We start from the raw sequence: 22,966 nt of genomic DNA, 5'->3' as shown, positions 1-22,966 counted from the left end.
TCCGTAACTTTAGCCACAACACAAGCTCCATGCCTCTTCTGTTCATGGTTGTATTCCAACACATGCCACGGCATCACAGACACAGTGACGCTCAAAAAATGTTCACTAAATGAATGAATTACAATTTTGTAAGCATTCTTTATAACCACTTACAAATCATTATGTCTAGGGACAAGTATGTTTCAAGTTCCAAATGATGAAGTTCAAACCACTGGTGATTATCAAATAGGAGTTCAACAAAAGTTTATATAAATAATTCGCTCAAACCTGCTCCAAGGACAACCAAACACCATTTGTTCTGACTGTATTCTAGTTACATGAGCTAAACAGTATAACTATGTGCTTCAAACTCCCACCTGGATTCCCAAGAGAGTTAACCTGTTTCACTCTGCAATGACTGAAACTGGTAAAATAAAAGGGCCTCTCCTTCACCAGAATTAAAGGGACTTATGCCAGCTTGACTTAAAACCACTCAAGACTTGTTTAATTGCACATAATATCACCAGAGTAAGGATCTACCTTGGTTTAGGATTCCCAAAGCTCGGCAACCCATATGCACACTGGGCTACAGATCAGTGATAAACCATTATAACCAATAAGGATGAGCAAACAGATACGGTGATGTGAGAGACTAGAAAAAGAGAAAATAGTGGGTATCTCCGCACCCACTAAAGAAAAACAGGGCAAGGAACTCCCTGGCAGTCCGGTGGTTAAGACTCTGCACTGTCACTGCTGAGGGCTCGGGTTCAATCCCTGGTCACGGAATTAAGATCCCGCAAGCTGTGGGCACGGCCAAAAAAAAAAGAGAAAGAGGGCAGGGAGGAGTGAGACAGGAAGGAAGACTTGCAGCGCACCCCAGCACTGTTCCACTGGGGACAGAGACAGCCAGCCTCCCACGGAGGTTCAGAATGAAGCCACAGCACTGATGCCAGGGCTCCTGCAGGCAAGACGCTTGTAACGTGCTCATCTATGTCCTGCAAGATCCACAAGTCTCAGCGTGTTAGAGCTATACAGCAGGATGCCTCCTCTATGTACAGAACCTCTTCCGTTTCTCCCTGGTACAATTTTAGTTGAAATACAGAACTTGCTGTGACACTATGTAAACCTGCAGAAACTTCTTTTCTACCGGTGACCGATCATGGACCTTCTACCTGGCAAATGCCATCGCCTGTTCTCAGCCCTCCATCTTTCTCATCCTGATTTCCATATGCTTCCTGTTTAACTCTGTTTCTCCTTGCTTCACCATTCCATGCTCACCTTAGTCATGAGCCCGCTGGTTTTCTTTTAAGAGACAGAACATACTTCTCCATTCTCTCTCCCTCTCCAAATAAAATTCTTACAATGAACTCAGTGCCCATCTGACCTGGCTGCTTCACTATTTCCCTGGAAGTGTATCACAGTACCTTGGAAGCACCTCGCACTACAAACAAATGTGAAAACAGCTGAAAATCCACTATGCTGACGTCATTCCAAAGCTTCGCTCCTACATTTCCAACGTCTCTCCCATCTTGGTGTCTGCTTTTTCCTACCTCTACCACAGTTCTCAGAGTCACTCAGGATTTAAATCTCTGGACCTTCTGTTTTCCTGACTCGAGATCTGTCCACTCTTTGCAGTTTCTCACACTCAGAACCTTCTTCTTCTCTATTCCCAATCCCAAGACCCTTCAGTTAAGCCACCCTCTTATTACCACTAGCATGCATTAGTGAAATCATTTACCTCCTCAATCCAGCATGCACACCGCCACCGGTTATTTTTACTACAAACACTGCTCTTGTGTAGTAACCATACAAAACCCTTCACTCTTCATGGTGCAAACGGAATTAAGCACAAAACTTTAAGGTGGTTACCATTCAAGGTCCTCCATAATCTGCCAGGAACTTACTTTTCCAGCCTTACTTTGCAATATTAAAGACTTGTTCCATGGACTCCACTCACAACTAACCATTCTCTTCCCCTAAAAATGCATTCCAGGCAACAGAAAACCCAAATGCAATGGAGTACTGCAATCTAGGAGAGAGGTCTGCAAATAAGGTCCTTGGCCTGTTTTTGCAAATCAGGGTTCCATGGAACATAATCACACCCATTCCTTCAGTGTTATCTGTGGTCATCTTTACACTATGCAGGCAGAGCTGAGTATCTGTGAACGAGACCACAACACCTAAATATTTACGATGCTGCCCCTTACAGAAAGGCCTGCAGACCCCAGGACTTAGGGACTTCACAGGACAACTCGTACTGCTGTTTTGAGAACCAGTAGCAGGAATGTGGCATGGGAGGAAGGAAGGCAGCGACAGGAGGCTACTGCAAAAACCCCCGGGGCCAGAGATTAAAGCAGTTCACACAAGAGTGGAAACAGTGGGGACGGTGAGAAATGGGTGGCTAACAAAGAAGCCAACAGAATCAGTTGATGGACTGGATGCAGGTTATTAGAGAAAAGTGAGGAACCAAGGATGACATCTAGTTTCTGGCCTAAGCTACCAGAAGGATACAGTTGCTACTTTGAACCAAGATGGGGACTACTACGGGTAGACCAAGTTTTTGAAGGAAAATCAGATCCACAACTGGACAAGATAATTTACACCAGTCGTTCTGCTGCACAAAAGCCTCTCAGGACTCACTATCCTTTCAGAGTAAGAGCCCAAATCCTTACAATGGTCTCTAAGGGCTCCCACAGTCAAGCTCTCTTCTCTCTGACTTCATTAAACTCCCTGATTGCTACAGGTCGTTTGTGTTCCCCACAAAATTCATATGCTAAAACACAATCCCCAATATGCTAGCCATTTGGAGATTGGTTCTTTGCTAGGTGAACAGGTCGTAAGGGCAAAGCCTCCATGGATGGAATTAGTGTACTTATAAATGAGACCCCAGAGAGCTCTGAGCTCTCTCCCCGCTTCTGCCATGTGAGGACACAGCAAGAAGGCATGAACCAGGCATCTTGCTCTCACCAGATACCAAAGCTGCCAGTCCCTTGATCTTGGATTTCCCAGCCACCATAACTGTAAGAAATAAATTCCTGTCGCTGACAAGCCACGCACGTTATGGGACTTCATTAGAGCAGCCCCAAGCAGACAAGACACCAACATGCACTCCACCATGCCCACAGCGCCTCCCTGCTCTCCCCGGGCACACCAGTCAAGCTCCTGCGTCAGGCCACCACACCTGACGTTTCTATTGTCTGGGATGCTTTTCTTCAAAGACATCAACAGACTTATTCTCACCACCTCTGCTCAAATACAACCTCTGTGCGGACGCCCTATTTAAATTCCACTAGCCCCTGGCCCCTTCCTCACCCTTTTGTTCTCCCCCCTTCTCTGCTCACTTTATCTCCAGCACATTTATTACCTTCTCACATAACTTGTTTAATCTGTCTCCTCCCCCCATCTCCTAGAATGGAAGCTCCAAGAGATGGAGAATATTCGCTTTTCCCCCCACTGTGTAACTGCACTGCCTAAAACACAACAGGTGATCAATAAATATTTGTTGAGTAAATAAACCGGCCCAAAGAATAAATATAACTCGTGAAAGAGTCAAGAGAACTTCACTCACGTTCCTGGGTTTTGAGGGAAAAAAACAAAAGCACGTTCTAAATGCCTACGTGTGGCAGCTCAGCTCAGACAATTATTTTACTAGTAGCTGCCCCTCTGTTTCAGAGTGCCAGCACATGACTTCCTTTTCTCCCTCCCCTGCTCTCAGCCCTTAAATGTTTGGGATCAGTTCATAGATGATGCAGTTTAAAATAAAAACAAAACAAAACAAAACCCTAAGCTTATCTAGCCTACATTCCTTTCTGGTTTCATCAGTGCTCTCCCCTCTGCGCTACACTCACACCAACCAGACTTCGTTCTGCTCCTCAAAGACACCTTGCTCCTTTTCACGTCAATAATCGCTCGCCCGTTAAGCCCTCTACCTAGAAAACTCCTCTCACACCTCTGCCAGTCTGCTTCTTCTCATCATTCAGGTGTCCGAATGCCACCACTTCAAAATCACCCTGCCTGCTGCCACCCTAGCCAAGAGACAAAACCACCACTCCAACTCCTCCTTTATTTTCCTAACACTTAAAACCTTCTAAAGTCCTATTTGCACAAATGTATCTTATTTATGACAGCAGATCTTACCTCCTTTGCTCACCACTATGTACGTGGTGCCTAAAATACTAAGTAAAATAGGTGATAATTTAGTTACATGTCAATACCGTAGTGGACAGTTTCGCTTTACCATTAAAGACACTGATAGCCAGAAGAGAGATTCCTGATATCAGATAGCTGGGAGAGGCTACTGGAAACGACTACTTGGGACTATTTCCACGACTCCGTGAGACCTGGGGCCACACACTAGCAGCTCTTCTGTCACGGTAGCGCACAGACCACGCTACAGTTAGGAACCTCCAGTATCGTCATGCCTTTAATCGATGAATGACCTCTCGGCCAATACGCAGGCCGCATAAGAACCTGCCCCCAGGCAAGAAATATTTTAAGGACGGACCAACACAATAAAAAAAGCTTATCCTGGGAAAGGTGGCTTCGCTTGTCATTTTGACCATCCCTCATCTACCTACAAGTCAGCCCTGGGGAGCCCTGAGACTGCATAAAGGCAGCAGGGGGCCCTCCAGAACTCGCTCCCCAACCACTGCATCCCAGTAAATGAATCCTGGAACCTAAACCTAAATAACACAAAGGAAGCCGTTTCCAAAGCAACTAAAGGAAAGGGCGGCAGGGGGGAGGGGGGCTTCCGCCCGGGAGTGGGAGCAGCGCGCAGAAGCTTAACGCGCGCGGCCCGAACCCAGCCGGAGCCCTGAACGGCCGGCCCAGCCCCTCCGCACCCTCGGCCCGGGGGAGACGCCGTACCTGCTGCAGGGAAGCGCAGCCCTGACAGCGTGAGAGGTCCGCCGCCGTCCCGGGCGCCGCCGAGTGGGTCTCGCCCGGCATCATGGTGCCGCCGCCGGGCCCGGTGAGCCCGCGCGCCTCAGGGACCCGCGACCTCGGCCCTGTCCTGCCTCTGCTGACGCCGCCGGGGCCGCCGCCTGCCAGGCCGCTTCCCGCCGGGTCCGGGCGGGTCCATCCGTGCACAGAGGTCCCCGTGGAGCTGACAAACCACTCTCCGAGCCAGAGCTGCCTCGGGCACTAGAAAGAAACGATACCCGGCGCGGCCCCCGAGCGCGACGCAGTCCGGCCAGGACCCCGCCCCGCCCTGGCTCGCTCCGCCCCTCGCCGCGGCGCGGGGCTGCCTGAGGCGCTGCCTGAGCAAAATAGGGAGAGGAGCCGCGCCGATGCGACTGAGAAGACGGGTGCGAAGGAAACGTCGAGGAGAGAAGAGACATCGGAGGGGCCCTTCTTCCACAGTGTAGCGTTTACTCTTTCATTGCCGGCTTGCTGTGTGGCACACTTCACATAGACACCTAAAACCTTCAACGAGGGGGAGGTGACCTGAGAATGACGTCATTCCAGGCGCCTCATGGTCTTGAAGGACCCCGCACCCGGACGGGTCAGTGCGCGATTCTTAAGTGGAGGAATGGACGCTGTCCGAGTCCGGCCGGGTCCAGGAGGAGACGGCAGGACTACAGCTCCCAACGCCCCGCGCGGCGGGCGGACACCGAATGGTTCCTCCGGCCGCGCCCGGTGCGCTTTGGCGCCTCGCCTTGTTTGTCGTCGCCGCTGACCAGTCCTTTCTCCGGGAACGTCTTTCTTCCCGACAGCGCCTGCTGTGTCCACTTGCCGTCCGACCCGGCGCTCCTCGGCCGCATTCCAGACCCATCCCCGCCGCGTCCCTGAAGCCGGCTGTGGGCGCCGCCACCCACTAGGTGCCAAGCACAGCGCCTGGCCGTCTGCCACCAATTGCTAGCTACTACCAAGTCTTATTTTTTAAATCTCTTGGAAAGGGAAAAAAGAAAAGAAATCCTCACCTGACCGCAGTTCCTGGATACATTCAGGTCCCCATCTTCTTGTTTGAACCGAAGTTTTTCCCATCTGTATGCCAATACCCACCACCACCAGAATCTCTTTGATAATCACAGCTTTCTGTCATCGGTACCTTGCTCGGAAGCCTGGTTAGAAAGTCCAACTTCTTAGCATTCAGTACAAGCTTTGTATGTGTTAAGGAGACGTCCAGACCTTACCCGCTCCTTCCTAAATGTACAGGATGGAAATTGCAACTGGAAACACCCCTTCCAAGAAAGCATTCTGGGTTCCTCTCCAAATATCGCACCCCTGCCGTTGCTTACACGCTCTGTGGCTGACGCTTGCTGTGAGGTGGAGGGGCAAGGTATCCAGCAGATCCCTAGATTACCTGTCGTGGGCACTTAAGACGCACCTGTACTTGTCTCAAGAGGTGCTGTGGGATGCGAAGAAAGCAAGAGTAGGGTTAAAAGTGAAAGGAGAAGTAAGCAGATGGACAGCGGGGAAGCAGGTGTACCTTGGAAGAGAAAGGGGAAAGGAGGCCCTTGCGGTCCTGGTGACTTTCCATTTCTGGTTTCCGATCCCAGACAACTGGTCTTAAGAGTAACTTCCTTTTTATTTAAGGTTTCCCAAATGAGTGTTTCTTCCAGAGTCTCTTCGTGGAGGAGACACCAGCTTACCCTCCGGCGTTATCTCCCTCTGCACTGCACCCACGCACACAGCGCACCTCCCCTTGCTGGAACTGGGAACCCTCACTACTACCTTCCTGCCTTTGGGCCCCTGCCCTTGTCTTTCCCCCAGCTTGACAGTCTGTCGTCCTTCTGTTCCGGGCCCCACGTTTTACCTCCACAACTGCAAGTAATATCTAGGTCCCTTTTTATCCCTTAGCACTGAGCAATTTTTTTTTTTTTATAACACCACATTTTGACTTGTACTGTGGTGCTTTTTATGTCTTAGAGGTGCTTTTTCCTTTCAAACGCTGCGAAGTGCTGTACACTGTAGGTGCTCCATGGATGTCAGTGAGTCAAATTTGCTGCAGCTAGCTGAAGGTGAAAGAGAATAAGCACTTGCATTAAGTGGAAGTGCATTTGTTTCAACTTCTGCCTTTCTCATAAGATATTTAAAGAAAAGTCTGGTTTGTGTAAAGTAGGGTGGGCAAACTTTCCATAAAGGGCCACATGGTAAAATATTTTAGGCTTTTGGGGCCATAAATATGCAGGTCTCTACTTCATATCTGTGTCATTTGTTTTGTTTTTGAAAAACTTTCTAAAGGTGTACCTGGCGGGCTGTACAGAAACAAGTGTCATTGTAGTTCATGATGGTAACTGATGTTGGCCACTAGCTAAGGAATGCTGAAAACATTTTTCCTCTTTCCCACATGATGGGCCACACCTGTTTTGTCATTGTGATGGAAACAAGCAAGCAAACGTCTACACTGCAGAAAGTGGTGAGCAGTGGCTTTGGAACCAAACGCCTAGCCTTAAAGTCTAGCAAGGGACCTATTTGAGCTGGTATTTCCTTACAGAGGATTAGCTATAATTTAAGTGTAAAATGACAAGGACAGGGCCAAGTCCATAGGATCTTCTATACAGAGGGTAGGTATTAGCAATTCATTGATGGTGTTACCCACTTTGGAAAATAGAGAAATAATATCCGCAGCCTACTCATTAAAAAAAAAAAAATTGGTTTTGTTTGGTGTTTTAGCTTTTTTTTTGGTCAAAATTCCAAGGAAAGCTGTGTTTTTCTGTCAGACTGTTCTAAGACCTGGAGGGATGTCTAGATTCTGACTCTGATTTGGTGGACCCCTTGCCTGTAGAGTCCAGTTAGTTATTTAGAGGAGAAATAACTATAAAAGTCTCAGTTCTTGCCCTGCACCCTCATCATCAAGATACTCCCAGATACTTGGTAACTTCTCACAATTAAAGCTTTAGAGTATACCATAATTAAAAGGTTAATTAAATTGATTATTTAATTTATTAACATATGATTCCACTGAAATGTCTAGTAGATATTGTCTAGAAGTCAAGGCTTTCGTCACAGGAACTCAAAATGGAAAGTTGTTTGTTGTTTGAATGTTCTTGTATTTTGCTTTATGAAGAGCTACTCTCATCTGTTGCGTTTACCCATAAGAAAAATAAACTATGTTTCTTCTTTCTTTTAAAACCCTGAAAGATGTCTTATGGAGTAGCTGCAACTCTAGCACTCTACAACTCAGTGATGTTATCTGATGGAGTTATATTAGTTTCCACATCTGTGATGTAATGCTAACATAAGCCCACAAGATGTCTGTCTTTCCCTGTCTGTGGTTTAGGCCCAAATGGAATTTCCAGCCGTATTTATGTATGATATAGACCCTTCTTACGGGAGTAGAAATGCCGTCTCCTGGGGCATCCTGTGTGGAGGTATTTTGTAGGAGCCACCTTGCCGTCTGCCCAGTCGTGTCCACTGTGTTTGGTTCTAGCGTGCCTTTGCCTTGGTGTTTCTTACTACCCTAGGCAATGGTGGGGTTTTGATCCTCCCCCAGGGATCGGGAGCAGGCCCTGTGACTTTGCTTACAGCCCAACTCTTAAGTTCGGGGGTGGGGGGTGGGGTAAGCATGTTACTTCTTCCTGGAAGATCGAGTTCACTCAGAAACCAGAAGAACCCATTTTTGTTTGAAAACAAGCATAATTTGGAATAGAATGCAAAACTGATTCGATTGTTAACGCTGAAGCACAATTTTAAAAGGCTTTCCTGGTTGCTAGAGCCCTCTCCAGGGGAGTGTGGGGTATTTTGTGAACATCTGGCAGCTGTAGCTCCTTGTCACGTGAGACAGTTCCTGTGGTCTCAGGGATTTGCTTCCTAAAAGTTTCTACACTACAGCCCCAGTAACTGGCGCATTACAGCCCCAGGATCATCTATACAGTTTGTGAGGCCAAGTGTAAGACGAAAATGCCAGACCCCTTGTTCAAAACTTCTGGAGAATCTTAACATGCAACGGCCAAGCACCAAACAAGCACGGAGCCCTTGGGAGTGTGGATCACTCTTTGACAAAACAAGTAGAACACTGAGGAAGTGGCCCCGCCAGCCACCTTCCTTCTAACCAGACCTGCTCCCAGCCCTGCTCACCCTGCGTGGTACCACCCCCTCCCAAACCAGAGGTACAGGGCTGTGTCATCACTACTTTCAGATTCAGCCTGCCACATGGTCGCATCTAACGCCCCACTCCCTGTCCTCAGAAACACCAGCATCTGGCCAACCCAAAGGTATCACTGATTGACTTCTCACTTCACCAAACTCTTATCCTGGGTCTCCCCTCCTCTCTCTGTCTGTCTGTCTAGGCCCTTGATGAATCTGGTTACACATGACCTCACCCTCCCGTGCTGTATATCAGGGGTCCCCAACCCCCGGGCCACGGACAGCTGGGCCGCACAGCAGGAGGCAACCAGTGGGCGAGCGAGCGAAGCTTCATCTGCTGCTCCCCATCACTCTCCATCACTCCCCGTCGCACCCCATCGCTCCTCAATGATCCCGATCGATCCTCAACGTTCTCCATTCCTCCCCCTCACTCCACCTCGCTCCCCATCGCTCCCCATCGCTCCCCCTCGTTCCACCTCGTTCCCAACCGCTCCCCATCGCTCCCCCTCGCTCCCCATCGCTCCCCATCGCGCCCCATTGCTCCCAATCGTTCCCCATCTCTCCCCCTTGCTCCCCCTCGGTCCCCGTCGCTCCCCCTCGCTCCCTACCACTCCCCATCACTCCCCATCTATGCCCCTCTCTCCATCTCGCTCCGATCGCTCCCGATCAATCCCCATCTCTACCCATCACTCCGCACCACTCCCCATCTCTCCCCATCACTACTCATCACTCCCCATCCCTCCCCCTCGCTCCCCATCGCTCTCCATCACTCCCCATCGCTCCCCACCGCTCCCCATCGCTCCCCATCACTCCCTGTCGATCCCCATTTCTCCTCCTGGCTCTCCATCGCTCCCCATCACTGCCCGTCACTCCACATAGCTCCCCATGTCTCCCCATCGCTCCCCCTCGCTCCCCGTCGCTCCCTCTCACTCCCCCTCACTCCCCATCTCTCCCCATTGCTTCCCATCACTCCTCATCTCTCCCAATCAGTGCCCCTCGCTTCCCATCACTACCCCTCCCTTCCCCTCGTTCCCCATCTCTCCCAATTGGTCCCCATCTCTCCCCATCTCTCCCTCCCCCTCTCCCTGGCTCCCCATCGCTCCCCATCACTCCCATCACTCCCCATCTCTTCCCATTGCTCCCCATCGCTCCCCATACCTCCTCATCTCTAACCATCACTCCCCATCGCTCCCCTCGCTCCCCATCACTCCCCATCGTTCCCCATCTCTCCCTGTCTCTCCACATCGCTCCCCATCTCTCCCCATCACTCCCCATCTCTCCCCATTGCTCCCCACCGCTCCCTATCGCCCCCCATAGCTCCCCTTCGCTCCCCATCTCTCCCCATCCCTCCACATTGCTCCCCATTGGTCCTCCTCACTCCCCACTGCTCTCAAGCACTCCCCATCACTCCCAATTGCTCCGCATCTCTCCCCGTCACTCCCCATCGCTCCCCAATGCTCACCATCTCTCCCTATCACTCCCCCTCAGTCCCCATCGCTCCCCATCACCTCCCATCTATCCCAATCGCTCGCTGTCGCTCCCCATCTCTCCCCCTCTCTCCCCCTCTCTCCCCATCTCTCTCCATTGCTCCCCATTGCTCCCCATCTCATCCCATCGCTCCCCCTCGCTCTCCCTCGCTCTCCCTCTGTCCCCATCTCTCCCCGTCACTCCCCATCGCTCCCCATCTCTCCCTATCGCTCCCCATCTCTCCCCATCTCTTTACAACTCTCCCCATCGCTCCCCATCTCTCCCTATCGCTCCCCATCTCTCCCCATCTCTTTGCAACTCTCCCCATCTCTCCCCATCGCTCTCCCTCTCTCCCCATCTCTCCCCATCACTCCCCATCGCTCCCCATCTCTCCCTATCTCTCCCCACCTCTCCCCATCTCTCTGCATCTCTCCGCATCACTCCCCATCTCTCCTCACCGCTCCCCGTCACTCCCCATCTCTCCCCATCTCTCCCCATCACTCCGCATCTCTCTGCATCGCTCCCCATCTCTCCCCATCTCTCTCCATCACTCCGTGTCGCTTCCCGTCACTCCTCCTCGCTCCACATCAATCCCCATCACTCCCCATTGCTTCCCATCACTCCCCATCTCTACCCATTGCTCCCCCTCGCTCCCCAACGGTCCCCATCACTCCACCTAGCTCCACATCGCTCCCCATTGCTCTCCATCGACCCCCCCGCTCCTCACCGCTCACCACCGCTCACCATCGCTCCCCCTTGCTCCCCATCACTCCCCAACTCTCCCCTTCAACCCACTCGATCCCTACCACTCCCCACCGCTCCCCATCTCTCCCCATCTCTCCCCGTTGCTCCCCGTCGCTCCTCCAAGGTACCCCTCGCTCCCCATCACTCCCCATCACTCCCCCTTGCTCCCCATCTGTCCCCATCTCTTCCCAACGCTCCCTATCGCTCCACATCTCTCCCCATCTCTCCCGGTCACTCCCCGCCTCTCCCCATCACTCCCCATCACTCCCCATGTCTCCCCATTGCTCCCCCTCGTTCCCCATTGCTCCGCATCACTCCCCATCTTTCCCCATCGCTCCCCCTCGCTCTTCTCTCCCCCTCACTCCCCCTTGCTCCCTCTTGCTCCCCCTCGCTCCGCATCGATCACCCTCGCTCCCCATAGTTCCCGCTCGCTCCCCATCGCTCCCCATCTTTCGTGGCACCGCCTGAATCATCCCCCGCCCACCCCAGCCCCATCCATGGAAAAACTCTCTTCCTCGAAACCAGTCACAGGTGCCAAAAAGGTTGGGGACCGCTGCTGTATATCACTCCTCTCTCCTATGTTTGTTGTCATAAGACTCCAGGGAGCCCTAGGATAACTGCAGTGTGACCCCAGGAAAATTCTGAGGCATTCCTAAAGACAAAATATTTTCTAACTGTTGAATAAAAAAACTATTCACAACACTTGACAAAGAACAGTTAGGAAGCCTTACATAACACCATCATGATAGCTGTAGGGACCACTGCAATGGGATTTCGAGGTAGCAGTTTGGGCTCAACTCCAAATACCACCAGGAAGAGTGGGAATTTATAGCCGTGGAGCAGGATGGGGGGGGCAGTGGAAGGAGCATTTCTAAAAGGAAACATCAGGCATGAGAGGGTGGAGGGCAGGAGTTCTGGCTAAACCATGCTAACAGGATTCTTGCTGAGGGCAGGCCGGGTGATCAGGCCTCCTGTGGGGTCGGTGGAGGATGAGGAACAGTGTTAGAAATCTTGGGAGATCCGATATCCAGGGTGGAAGATTCTGGTTCAAGTGACTTAGCAAGACCCTAGCTAAAATTGCACAAAGCATAGATGAACCCAGAATCCCGGAAGTCAGGCCCACAGTGAGAAGACAGTTCAGAGGAGTCCTGTCGAGGGACTGGCAGCTCAGGCAGCAGCTGCTGGCCTGTGGCTCTGCTCCCCCAGCCCCACTGGACCGCCTCCAGTTATCACATAAAGCAAAGATTTCTCTCCCAGGAGAGGCTTGAGGACCTCTTTCATTCTCAGAGCCACAGCTCAGCCGGAGTCTGGGTGAAGGCCTGCCGAGGGCTCTGTGCTCTTAGAAAACCCACCAGGGCATTTCCAAATCAGAATAATCTTCGCTGCTACCGCCTCAAGGCCGAGAGTGGGTCCCAGCCCAGGGTGACAGCAAGGCTGGATTCCGCAGGTGAGAGGGGGTGGAGAGGTGCCACCAGAGGCCACCCATGGATGTCTTCTGATCCCAGATCCGTTCAGGCAGATTGGAAGGAAGGGTCTCTAACAGGCGTTGTCCAAGGATGGCGGTGCTCCTTTTGAGACAGGCTGACTTTTTCCACTTCATGGGAATCAAAGCTGCTGAGGAGACGGAGCATCAGGAGGGCGGGGGGAAGCTGTCCTGCCTGTTGGACACCCTGCCTGGGTCCTCCCACCCAAACCCCTCGCCAGCCCTTGCACACCTGCACTGCTAGCTCAGTCCTCACCCAGGGAGTCCTGCTGCCACCTCGGTAGATCCAGCAGGTACTTAAAACCCTCTGCCCACATCTAGCCATGATATTCTCTGGGATGCAAGTCTTCTTTTTTCTACTATTTTTTGGAGACAGTGACTGTTCTGCTTCCTTTTAGTCCCTTCCCTTGGGCATTGCCTTCTCTCCCGTCCCACTCACCCTCTTCAGAGTCTGTGCCCTGAGCTGAGGTTTGGTTCCCACAGTCTCTGCTGGTTTATCCTGTATCCTTGAGCTCTCAGAAGACCACCTCTGGAAATGATCTGTTTCTACGATGCCTCTGATACCCGTAATTCCCATGCTCTTAGCATCCCTTCTTGTCATCATTTAAAGGGAACTATCTTTGCTAATTTAACAGGAACATCTCCTAAACTGACTTTTCTTTTTTCTTTTTTTTGGCTGCGTTGGACCTTTGTTGCTGCGCGCAGGCTTTCTCTAGTTGCAGTGAGGGAGGCTACTCTTTGTTGCGGTGTGCAGGCTTCTCATTGTGGTGGCTTCTCTTGTTGGGGAGCATGGGCTCTAGGCGCACGGGCTTCAGTAGTTGTGGCTCATGGGCTTAGTAGGTGTGGCTTGCGGGCTGTAGAGCACAGGCTCAGTAGTTGTGGTGCATGAGCTTAGCTGCTCCGCGGCCTGTGGGATCTTCCCGAACCAGGGCTCGAACCCGTGCCCCCTGCATTGGCAGGCAGATTCTTAACCACTGCACCACCAGGGAAGTCCCCTAAAATGACATTTGTGTTGAACGGCACTTCGCCCTCATCTTTTCATGGTTATTAAATATGAGGTCTGGTGAACCCCATTCACGGTTTGACACAAAACTGCCCATCGGTGTCCTCAGCCCCCTCCCAGGAAATGTTTTCACGCACCTGTGAGCTTGGCTGTAGGTGAGAGTCCCATCTGGAGTCTGCTAGAAGGAGTTGAAGGTAGTGGCTGCTCAGAAGGCGGGTCTCTGAGGGGTGCCGGTCATCACATCCACACTGCGAATTCTCACTCCTCATCAGTGTTTCCCATCCTCATGCTGCTGCTCTCTGGGACTGGATAATTTTGGATAACTGTGGAGCCTTCCTGCGCATATCAGGATATTAAACAGCACCCCTCCAGGCTGCACACCAGATGCTAGTAACCCCTCACCCCCCAGCCCCAGTGTGAAAATCAAAACTCTCTTTAGACCTTGCTCAGTGTCCCAGGGGATGGGGGGATGGTGTTTGAGAACCACTGCTCTACATCATGGTAGTTGCATCTTTAATTTTCTTGGTGGCTGAAAGGGAAAATAGGGAGGTGAGGGAGAGATTTTTTGAAGATGGGGGATGCACATCTCAGCATGGAGTCCTCATCTTGCACAACTTTCAGCATCATTTGTCGCAGCTGTCCGTCACCCTTTCCTCCTTCATCTGGGTTTTCAGCGGGGTCCTGGTACCCTCTCTCTGAGTGTGCTCCTGCTAAGTCTCTCTTACTGGGCCCACTGGCTCACCTCGCAGGGTGTCAGTGCTGATGGCCCCACTACTGTCCTCCTCCTCTCCTCCCTCCAGGTTCACTACCTGTACAGCGGCGTTCAGCCACCTGGCTTTAAGTACCGTCTGACTCCGTCCAGCCTGGGCCTCTGGCCTGAGCTCTAGAAGAGCATGTCACCCGCCTGTGTGCTCTCTCCCCACATCCTGACTGTCTCCACCTGGGTTAACTGCCATGTGTGCTCCCGCTTGCAGGCGCAAAGCTGAGGAGGACCCTTCCCTCCTCTCCTCTGTCAGCCCGCGTCCAACTCGCAGGCAGCTGGGCAGACTGCAGTCAAATCATGTGAAGCTCCCAGGCTCCCATAACACCTACCACCCTCCCCCACGTCTGTCCCCAGAACACTCATCCTAATGATGCTTTCACACAGAAGTCCTATCAGATTCTTCTTGGACCAGGAAAGAGCAAAGTCACAGCTGTCCTTGGAAGTTCCGCTGCCTCTGTGTTCTCAAGCCCGCTCTCTCTCCCCTACTCACCCCGACCTGGCTCCTGGCCTTCAGGCTGCATCATGGCGGCAGACACCTCTGACCCCAAGGCCTTCGCAAGGCTCTTCCTTCGCCCCCAACATCTGTTGGCCTCCCTCCCCCGCCTCGTTCACGTCTCTGCTCCAGGGCCACCTGACCAGAGGGCCTGCCTGACAAGTCTGTCCAGAGCAGCCTTGTTGTCCATCCTCCTTCCTCTTCTTCTGAGCTCTCATCAGCACCCAGCATCATCTGTCTGTTTGTTGATGGCTTCCCTCCGCTAGAATGGGTGCTTCAAGGAGGAGAAGCACTTTTTATCATTCTGTGTCCCCAGTACCTAGACCGCACCTCACACGTGACAGTTATTCAACAGATCTCATTGTGGAAAGAATCGATGAGTGAATTAATAAATGAATATCTGGATAAAAAATATAGTTTAGTGAGGTTAGCAATCAAGAGCTCCACAGTCGTGCACCTTGATACTCACCCAAATGAGCTGAAAACATGTCTCCACAAAAACCTGCACACAGATGTTTATAACAGCTTTGTTCATAATTGCCAAAACCTGAAAGCAATTCAGATGATCTTCAGTGGGTGAATGGATAAAAAAACTGGTACATCCAGTCAATGGAACACTATTTAGCACTAAAAAGAAATGAGCTCTCAAGCCATGAAAGACATGGAGGAACCTTAATTGCACATCACTAAGTGGAAGAAGCCAATGTAAAAAGCTACATCCTGTATGATGCCAACTCTATGACTTTCTGGAAAAGGCAAAACTGTGACGACAGTAAAAAGATTGTGGTTGCCAGAGATTGGGGGGAGGGAGAGGTGTGTAGGTGAAGCACAGAGGATTTTTACAGCAGTGAAAACATTACTCTGGGGACTTCCCTGGTGGTGCAGTGGTTAAGGCTCCACGCTCCCAATGCAGGGGGCCTGAGTTCAATCCCTGGTCAGGGAACTAGATCCCACATGCATGCTGCAACTAAGAGTTCACATACCACAACTAAGGAGCCCGCCTGCAGCAACTAAGACCTGGCACAGCCAAATTAATTAATTAATTATTAAAAAAAAAAAAAAGAGGGCTTTCCTGGTGTTGCAGTGGTTGAGAGTCTGCCTGTCGATGCAGGGGACACGGTTTTGTGCCCTGGTCCAGGAAGATCCCACATGCAATGGAGTGACTGGGCCCGTGAGCCATGGCCGCTGAGCCTGCGCGTCCGGAGCCTGTGCTCCGCAACGGGGGAAGCCACAATAGTGAGAGGCCCGCGTACCGCAAAATAAATAAATAAATAAATAAAAGTTAAAAAAAGAAAAAGAAAATATTACTCTGTGTGATATGCTAATGATGGATAGATGTCCAAACCCATAGAATGTTCAACACCAAGAGTGACCACTACCGTAAACTATGGACTTTAGGTGATTATGATGTGTCAGTGTAGCTTCATCAGTTGTAACAAATGTACCATGTGGAAGGGGCTATTGATAACGGGGGCCGGCTGTGTGTGGGGGGGACAGGGACTATATATGTACTTACCACTCTATTTTGCTGAGAACCTAAAACTGTTCTAAAAATTAAATTCTAATTTAAAAAAAGAACACAAAGTTGTAGGCAGTGGGAATAACAATAAAAAGTCTCCAAGTCAGGAGGAAATTTGGCATGTTAAAGCATCATAAATCAGCTCAGGGACTCGGGAGTGTGTGAGCAAGGGACCAGTGGTGTTAATTAACTGAGGTGAGGAGGGGGACACGGACCAGATCCTACAGGGTCCTGTAAGCCAGGCTAGAAATGCTTTCGATTTTAAGTGCAATGGGCAGTCATTAAATGTTTTAAGAAATGGAATGGCCTGATCTGATTTCCATTAAAAACTTCTCATTCTGGCTGTCATATGGAAATAGACTAGGAGACCAGATGTCTTACCTGAGTTGGGTAAAAGCATCAGCTTTGGGCAGGAAATCAAGGATGTGTTTCTCCAAAGATGCGCATAACTTAAAAAGAGTTGTTTATGGATTTCACAAAGAAAGATCACACGATAGAATTATCTGGGCCCCTGAATGACAAAAAGGTTTTGAAAAATAATGTTTTGAGTTTCTTACTGGCCTTAAGAAGCCATGATTCTCAAAACTTCTTTGTTTCTGAAATTGGAGGTCCAGGCTGTCAGTTGGGATGGTTTTATTCTAAAATCATGAGAATATAGCACATTCTGTAAATTATCCTGGCAGGAAAGGATTGCCAAGGAGGAAAAAAAAACAAAACGGCTTTCATTTAGAATAAATGTCTAGCGATTGTTTGAATTTTAGATAAAATGATACCAAACATCTTTGGCCATAAATTTTCTTTTGGCCTCATTCTCCAGCCCTGACATAAAGAAAAATGCTGCTAAAATTTAACAATACATTCCAGATATGTGGTGTGGAGACAATCATTCAACATATTCTAAAGTGAAAAATATATATCTTAGCTTAATGTTCTTCATTAAAAAAATAGGAAAGTATGAACCCCAAATGCCTCTTGGATATATCATATTGAATTCACTATTATATTTTGAATTCCTGTTAAAAAAATAACTTTTCTATCAAGTAAAGAACCTTACAGCTTCTGAGGAAAATAAATTAAATATCTGCTTAAGCATAGGTTGAAATTTCCTTGAAAATTCAGAAGTAGGATCTGAGAAGTGCTGTTGTGAAAACAGATCACATCCCATTTTTAACTCTGGAAGTAGGAGTTGCAGGCTGTCAAGTCCATCTTGGTTCTCGAGAACTAGGACATCCAGTTTATGTGGAAGGAAAGAGGAAAGGGGAAAGGATAATGACGCTTCCTTTTTCTTTGCAAAAGTATAAACAATCATGGGAATTTCAAGTAGACAAAGTGATTCAACACTCTGCTAAAGCTGGGTAGCCATATCACTTAGAAATGATTCAGTTGTAAGAAACAGGAAATTTAATCTCATTTGAGTTTTAAAAGAGTGTTTTGATTCATGTTAACTAGTCTCATCCAGGGGTCAGCAAATCTGACCTTTTAACTCTGTTTCAGGGATCAGACAGGCCCTCCCTGCCCAGCCACATGGTAGGATGGGTCCTCTGGGTTCTCATCCAGTAGGAGAGAAGTACCTGCTCCTACAAACAAAATCCTGGCTAACTTACGTCAGTTGCTCATACCCAAACCAGCCTCTGGGCTGGGAGAAGCTTAGGTCTGGATCACGTGTCCTGCTGGACAGCCAAGAGCACAGGCAGCCTCCCACCCCATGACGTACGGGCGGGGCCAGATACCAAAACGGAGTCAGGCACTTCTACTCGAGATAGAAGACTAGATGCTGGGCATCCCTCTAGCACAAGTGGCGATTCCAGGGGACTCTGTGACTGCGCTGCCCGCTGTCATTTCCAGTGGCTCCCTTTATTCCTATGGTGACCAATAGTAGCAATGACCTCAGGAAGAGGAAACCAGATTTGGGCCGGTGATTATGACAGCAGATTTTTTTCATTTGTTCATTCACTGGACATATTTTATGGGCCACCACCCTCCTCCGTGGCAGAGCCTGTGCACTGTGCTGGGATGAGGAGATGCGAGCTCATAATACCTCACCCCCAGGAGCTCACTTCTGGATCAAGTAACTGAGAGTTAGGAGGTAAGAGTGCCTGTCATTGAAACCATGCAAGAAAAAGAAGGAAGCCCTGGAAGAACTTAATGGTCAAATAACATTGGGAAATTGAGTTACACCTGGATATTTATTTAAAGAGCTTTATGGGGGCTTCCCTGGTGGCGCAGTGGTTGAGAGTCCGCCTGCCGATGCAGGGGACATGGGTTCGTGCCCCGGTCCGGGAAGATCCCACATGCCGCGGAGCGGCTGGGCCCGTGAGCCATGGCCGCTGAGCCTGCGCATCCGGAGCCTGTGCTCTGCAACGGGAGACGCCACAACAGTGAGAGGCCCGCGTACCGCAAAAAAAAAAAAAAAAAAAGAGCTTTATGGGAGTTCCCTGATGGCCTAATGGTTAGCATCCCAGGCTTTCACTGCCGTGGCCCAGGTTTAATCCCTGGTTTGGAAACTTAGATCCTACAAGCCGTGTAGCAAATAAAAGAAAAAAAAAAACAACCCAAACCAAATAATAATAATAAACAAAAATAAATAAATAAAGAGCTTTATATCAATATCATATAAAAATCAAGGGCTTGGCCCTATACAATCAATTATCTTAAAAGGATGAGCAAAAATGCTTGCTCAGCACTTCTTTAGTAAACTGCTTAACAATGATTAGTTGTTGAGATTAAGTAGCTATAAACCAGGACACCAAAACTTAAATCATGGCAATTAAATCAAATTATAGACAAAATATAGATTGTAGAAAAGAAAACAACAAACTTCTCCAGTGGTACTGAATTTTCAAACCTTTATCTTTGGAAGAAAAAGTATACATACGGTAAACAAATTCAAAGCAAGGAAGTGGATTGTGTAAAATTAAAGTAGATACTATGCCGTCGTTTAAACATGACTTCGTGTGGTGGAGAGAGGTGATTGGCAACCACATCCCTTTACCGTCTCTCTGGCGTGTCTTTTTCAGATTTAAGGTCTAGAAAGAAAACATGACTGTGCTCATATGTCTTTGCAGTTAGACTGATGGATGTGAACTAGCTTCTGCCAATTAGATGCACTCACAAGTATTTCGGAAGAACTAAGCAAGGGGGAGGTCATGTTTCTGCTGCTGTGACTGTGTGAGGTTTGTTTTTGATTTTTTTTGCAGCAGTATTCCAGGATGCCGTCACTAGTTTCTTCGGTGTTGAGAGCCCTTTGCAGCAGTGATGGCTGGAGCTGCTTTGCACAGCTAGGAAAAGAGGTCCCTGGAGACACCAGGTTGACACTGACTCCATGACCATGGGCCTTCCCCACTTGGCCCAGGTAGACATTCCTGATCCATTTTGGCCTGCAGAGCACTGGGCCATTCCTGCAGGCACAGCCTGGGGTCACTTTTCCAACTCAGTGTCCAACGATTCTATGGTTACTTTGTTTTAAATCCCTTTATACTTAAAGTAGTTGGAGTGTTTTTTATTTCTTGCAATTTCATTCTTAACTCATATGGAATTTGGCAACAAAAGTAATTGTAGGCAACAGACCCTCAAGGACTGAGACTGTGAGATGATCTATCTGTCTTGATGGAATTCGAGGGCAGTAAGGATTCAATCACCATGAGAAAATGAGAAACTGGGCATTTATGGCACAGAATAGGAGAAGCTGTAACCGAGCAGGACCCTAAGGGGCCTTCCCAGGACGGGCCTTCCCCCATATCCTCTGCTTTAGCTCCTCTCTGAAGTACCCAGATAATAGTAATTGATGCAAATTTCCTGAGTTGTTTTGCAGATGTGAAAAACACCCACCAAATGGAAGATGTTAGCAACTTGATGACCTTGAGCACATAGCCCCAGGCCTCCTGGAGCCTAAGAACTGATAATGTGAACCCCTGTGACACCACCCTGTTCCCTCACCATCAGCCCATCAGAGAATTGTGCACGAGCGGATCACCTACCCTGAGACCCCCTCACCTTCAACTGGCTTTTAAAAAGACTTTGCCGAAACCCTTCGGGGAGCTCGAGGCTTTTTAGGGCATAAGACACCTCATCTCCTTGCAAAGCCTTGCAATAAACCTTTCTCTGCTCCAAACTCCAACGTTTCAGTTTGTTTGGCCTCACTGTGCATCGGGCGCACGAACTCGTGTTCACAAAGCTGCCTAAATTGTCACCTGAAGCTTTCAGGAATAAAGAGCCTGTTAAAGCAAGACACTGGTGGGCGAGTGGCTGCTACAACCTCATGGCGAGAATGAGAAACGTAAGGAGGGATGGTGGGCTGGCAGCTTGTGGCTAAACTGAAGATTTCAAAGAAAGTGTCAAGCCCAAGGGTTTACACTCTGCTTAAGGCACAGTCACACAAGGAGCTCCTAAGTCTGACATGTGTTGCTCCTCTCTAGTAGCTGCCGAAGTGGCCAAAATTATCATAGGACCCGATCACGCACATCGCTGAGTTGCAGTGTCAGCTGAATTCAAAGACTGTCCAGGCCTCTTTTGAAATACAGGGGACTGTTTGGTTGAGCTGGAACAAGAGAATTGTAGTGGGGAGATTCCCTTGCTAATGGAACTTCCTCCTTCTTTGTCTGATGAGGTCAGTCTTATCTACATCTGACAGAGTTTCCTTGAAAGGAATGCTAGTTCTCTCCTAGCCGGTTCCTACCTCCCCCATCGCCCCTAGACCTGTAATTAGAATCAGATCCCCACATGCCTTAGAAGCAAAGTATAGAATCTGACTCACGAAGAGAAGACATACTCATCAAAATAATTATAATTTGTTTATACAGTCAGCCCTCTGTATCCATGGGTTTCACATGCACAGATTCAACCAACTGTGAATCAAAAATATTTGAAAAAAAACAAAATCCCAGAAAGTTCCAAAAAGCAAAACTTGAATTTGCCACTCACTGGCAGCTATGTACATAGCATTTACATTGTATTTACATAGAATTCACATTGTATTTACATTCATTTACATAGTATTTGCATTGTATTAGGTATTAATCTAGAGATGATTTAAAGTTTGCTGGAAGATGTCTGTAGGTTATACGGCAAGTACTACACCATTTTACATAAGAGACTTAAGCATCCATGGATTTTGGTATCCTTAGAGGGGGCCTGGAGCCAATCCCCGTTGGTTACCTAGGAAGGACTGTATTTAATTACATGAGAAGAAGCCTGGGTAATACGTTTTGGAATGGATTAGAAACACACTAAATAAACTAGAGTAAAAGGAATATAACTTTAGTTTGGGCAAACTGTATCAGATATTCTAGACTCTTAAGCTTCGATCTGCATCAGTATTTTCATTCTCTATAACAATGGACTCATAGAGAATTTGATTTTACCATTCTACAGGGCACCATACTGGTTCAATTTATTGATGGCATCATGCTTATTGAACTTCGTGAGCCAGAAATATCCTATCATGTGTAAGAGCAGGCAAGATAAAACTATGAAAAGTTTCATAGGCCACCACAACCAGTGAATTTTTTGCAGGTCCAGATATATTCCAACATGGGAGAGGACAGTTGATTGGTCTTTGAGACCCTACCACTGAGAAAGAAGCTCAAGGCTTCGTCAGACGTCAGACTTCTTCTTCTTCTTTTTTTTTTTTTTTTGAGGCAGAATGCACCACATTTGTGTGTGCAGCCCTGACCCATTTATTGAGTAACCTGAAAGACAACCAACTTTAGAGGAAATCAAAGCAAGAGAAGGCAAGGTGCTCTGACACCTGGCTTCCCAGCAGATGCAGAGGGACTGACCAGATGTGTCATGGAACCTACTGCAGGCCCTGCTAGGGGAACTGGTGAAGCCCTTACACTTTTGGCACAAAAAGTAATGCCTTTCATGGAAATAAGTATAACTTTTATTATTATTATTTTTTGCTAAAATGGCTCTCCTCTACTGAGCCCTGGAAGAGATTGCCTAACCAAGGGACATTGTGTATCCTTATGAGCTAACTGACTGGGTCACGAAGTGTGGCTTCCATAATAACACCTGGTCAAAGGGAAGTGACATAGGTGAGCCTGAGCATCAGCAGGTCTTGAAGGTCAATTAAAATCGCTTAAAGAAGAGGCTCCCCCTCTTGGCGTCCCCACTAACGCTTCACTGCTCCTTTCCTGACGGGCTTCATGGAAAGGTCCTATGCCCAGCTGGCAAAGGAGGGAAACATTAAGCCTAGTTCACAGAGGGTCCTGCATGGTATGCTGGTAACAGGCCAGGATAGATTTCTGCAGAATTACAGCTCTTCTTGGGTTTGTCCTTGTAGCTGAGTAGTGAAAGAAGTTTCTCTCCGAGGCAGAAATCGAGCAGTTCATGTAATGTCTCATCTTTATTGGAAGGAGCTATGGCCGGAGGTGCAGACCTTAACTGATCCATGGGAAGTTGACGGAGTTTGGTTGCTTAGGGACTTGGAAGGAATAAGGTTGGAGGGTTGGTGACAAGGGGTCTGGAGCAGAGGCACAGACACA

General features: G+C 48.9%; 1 protein-coding gene across 1 annotated transcript in view; it reads right to left on the bottom strand.

Annotated features, from left to right (window-relative positions):
- Window positions 1–4,929, bottom strand: part of ICE1 (interactor of little elongation complex ELL subunit 1) — a gene marked incomplete at its 5' end in the record, with an annotated part of 58,424 nt that extends 53,495 nt beyond the window's left edge. The window contains one exon of the mRNA XM_082650827.1: window positions 4,846–4,929. Coding sequence (XP_082506953.1) covers window positions 4,846–4,929 — 84 coding nt within the window. The remainder of the gene's footprint in view (window positions 1–4,845) is intronic.
- Between the last annotated feature and the right edge of the window lie 18,037 nt (window positions 4,930–22,966).

This window comes from Grampus griseus (genome assembly GCF_964374135.1).
Source record: "Grampus griseus genome assembly, chromosome: 3".
NCBI classification, from domain to species: Eukaryota; Metazoa; Chordata; class Mammalia; order Artiodactyla; family Delphinidae; genus Grampus; species Grampus griseus.
This window is presented reverse-complemented; position numbering and strand designations above follow the sequence as displayed.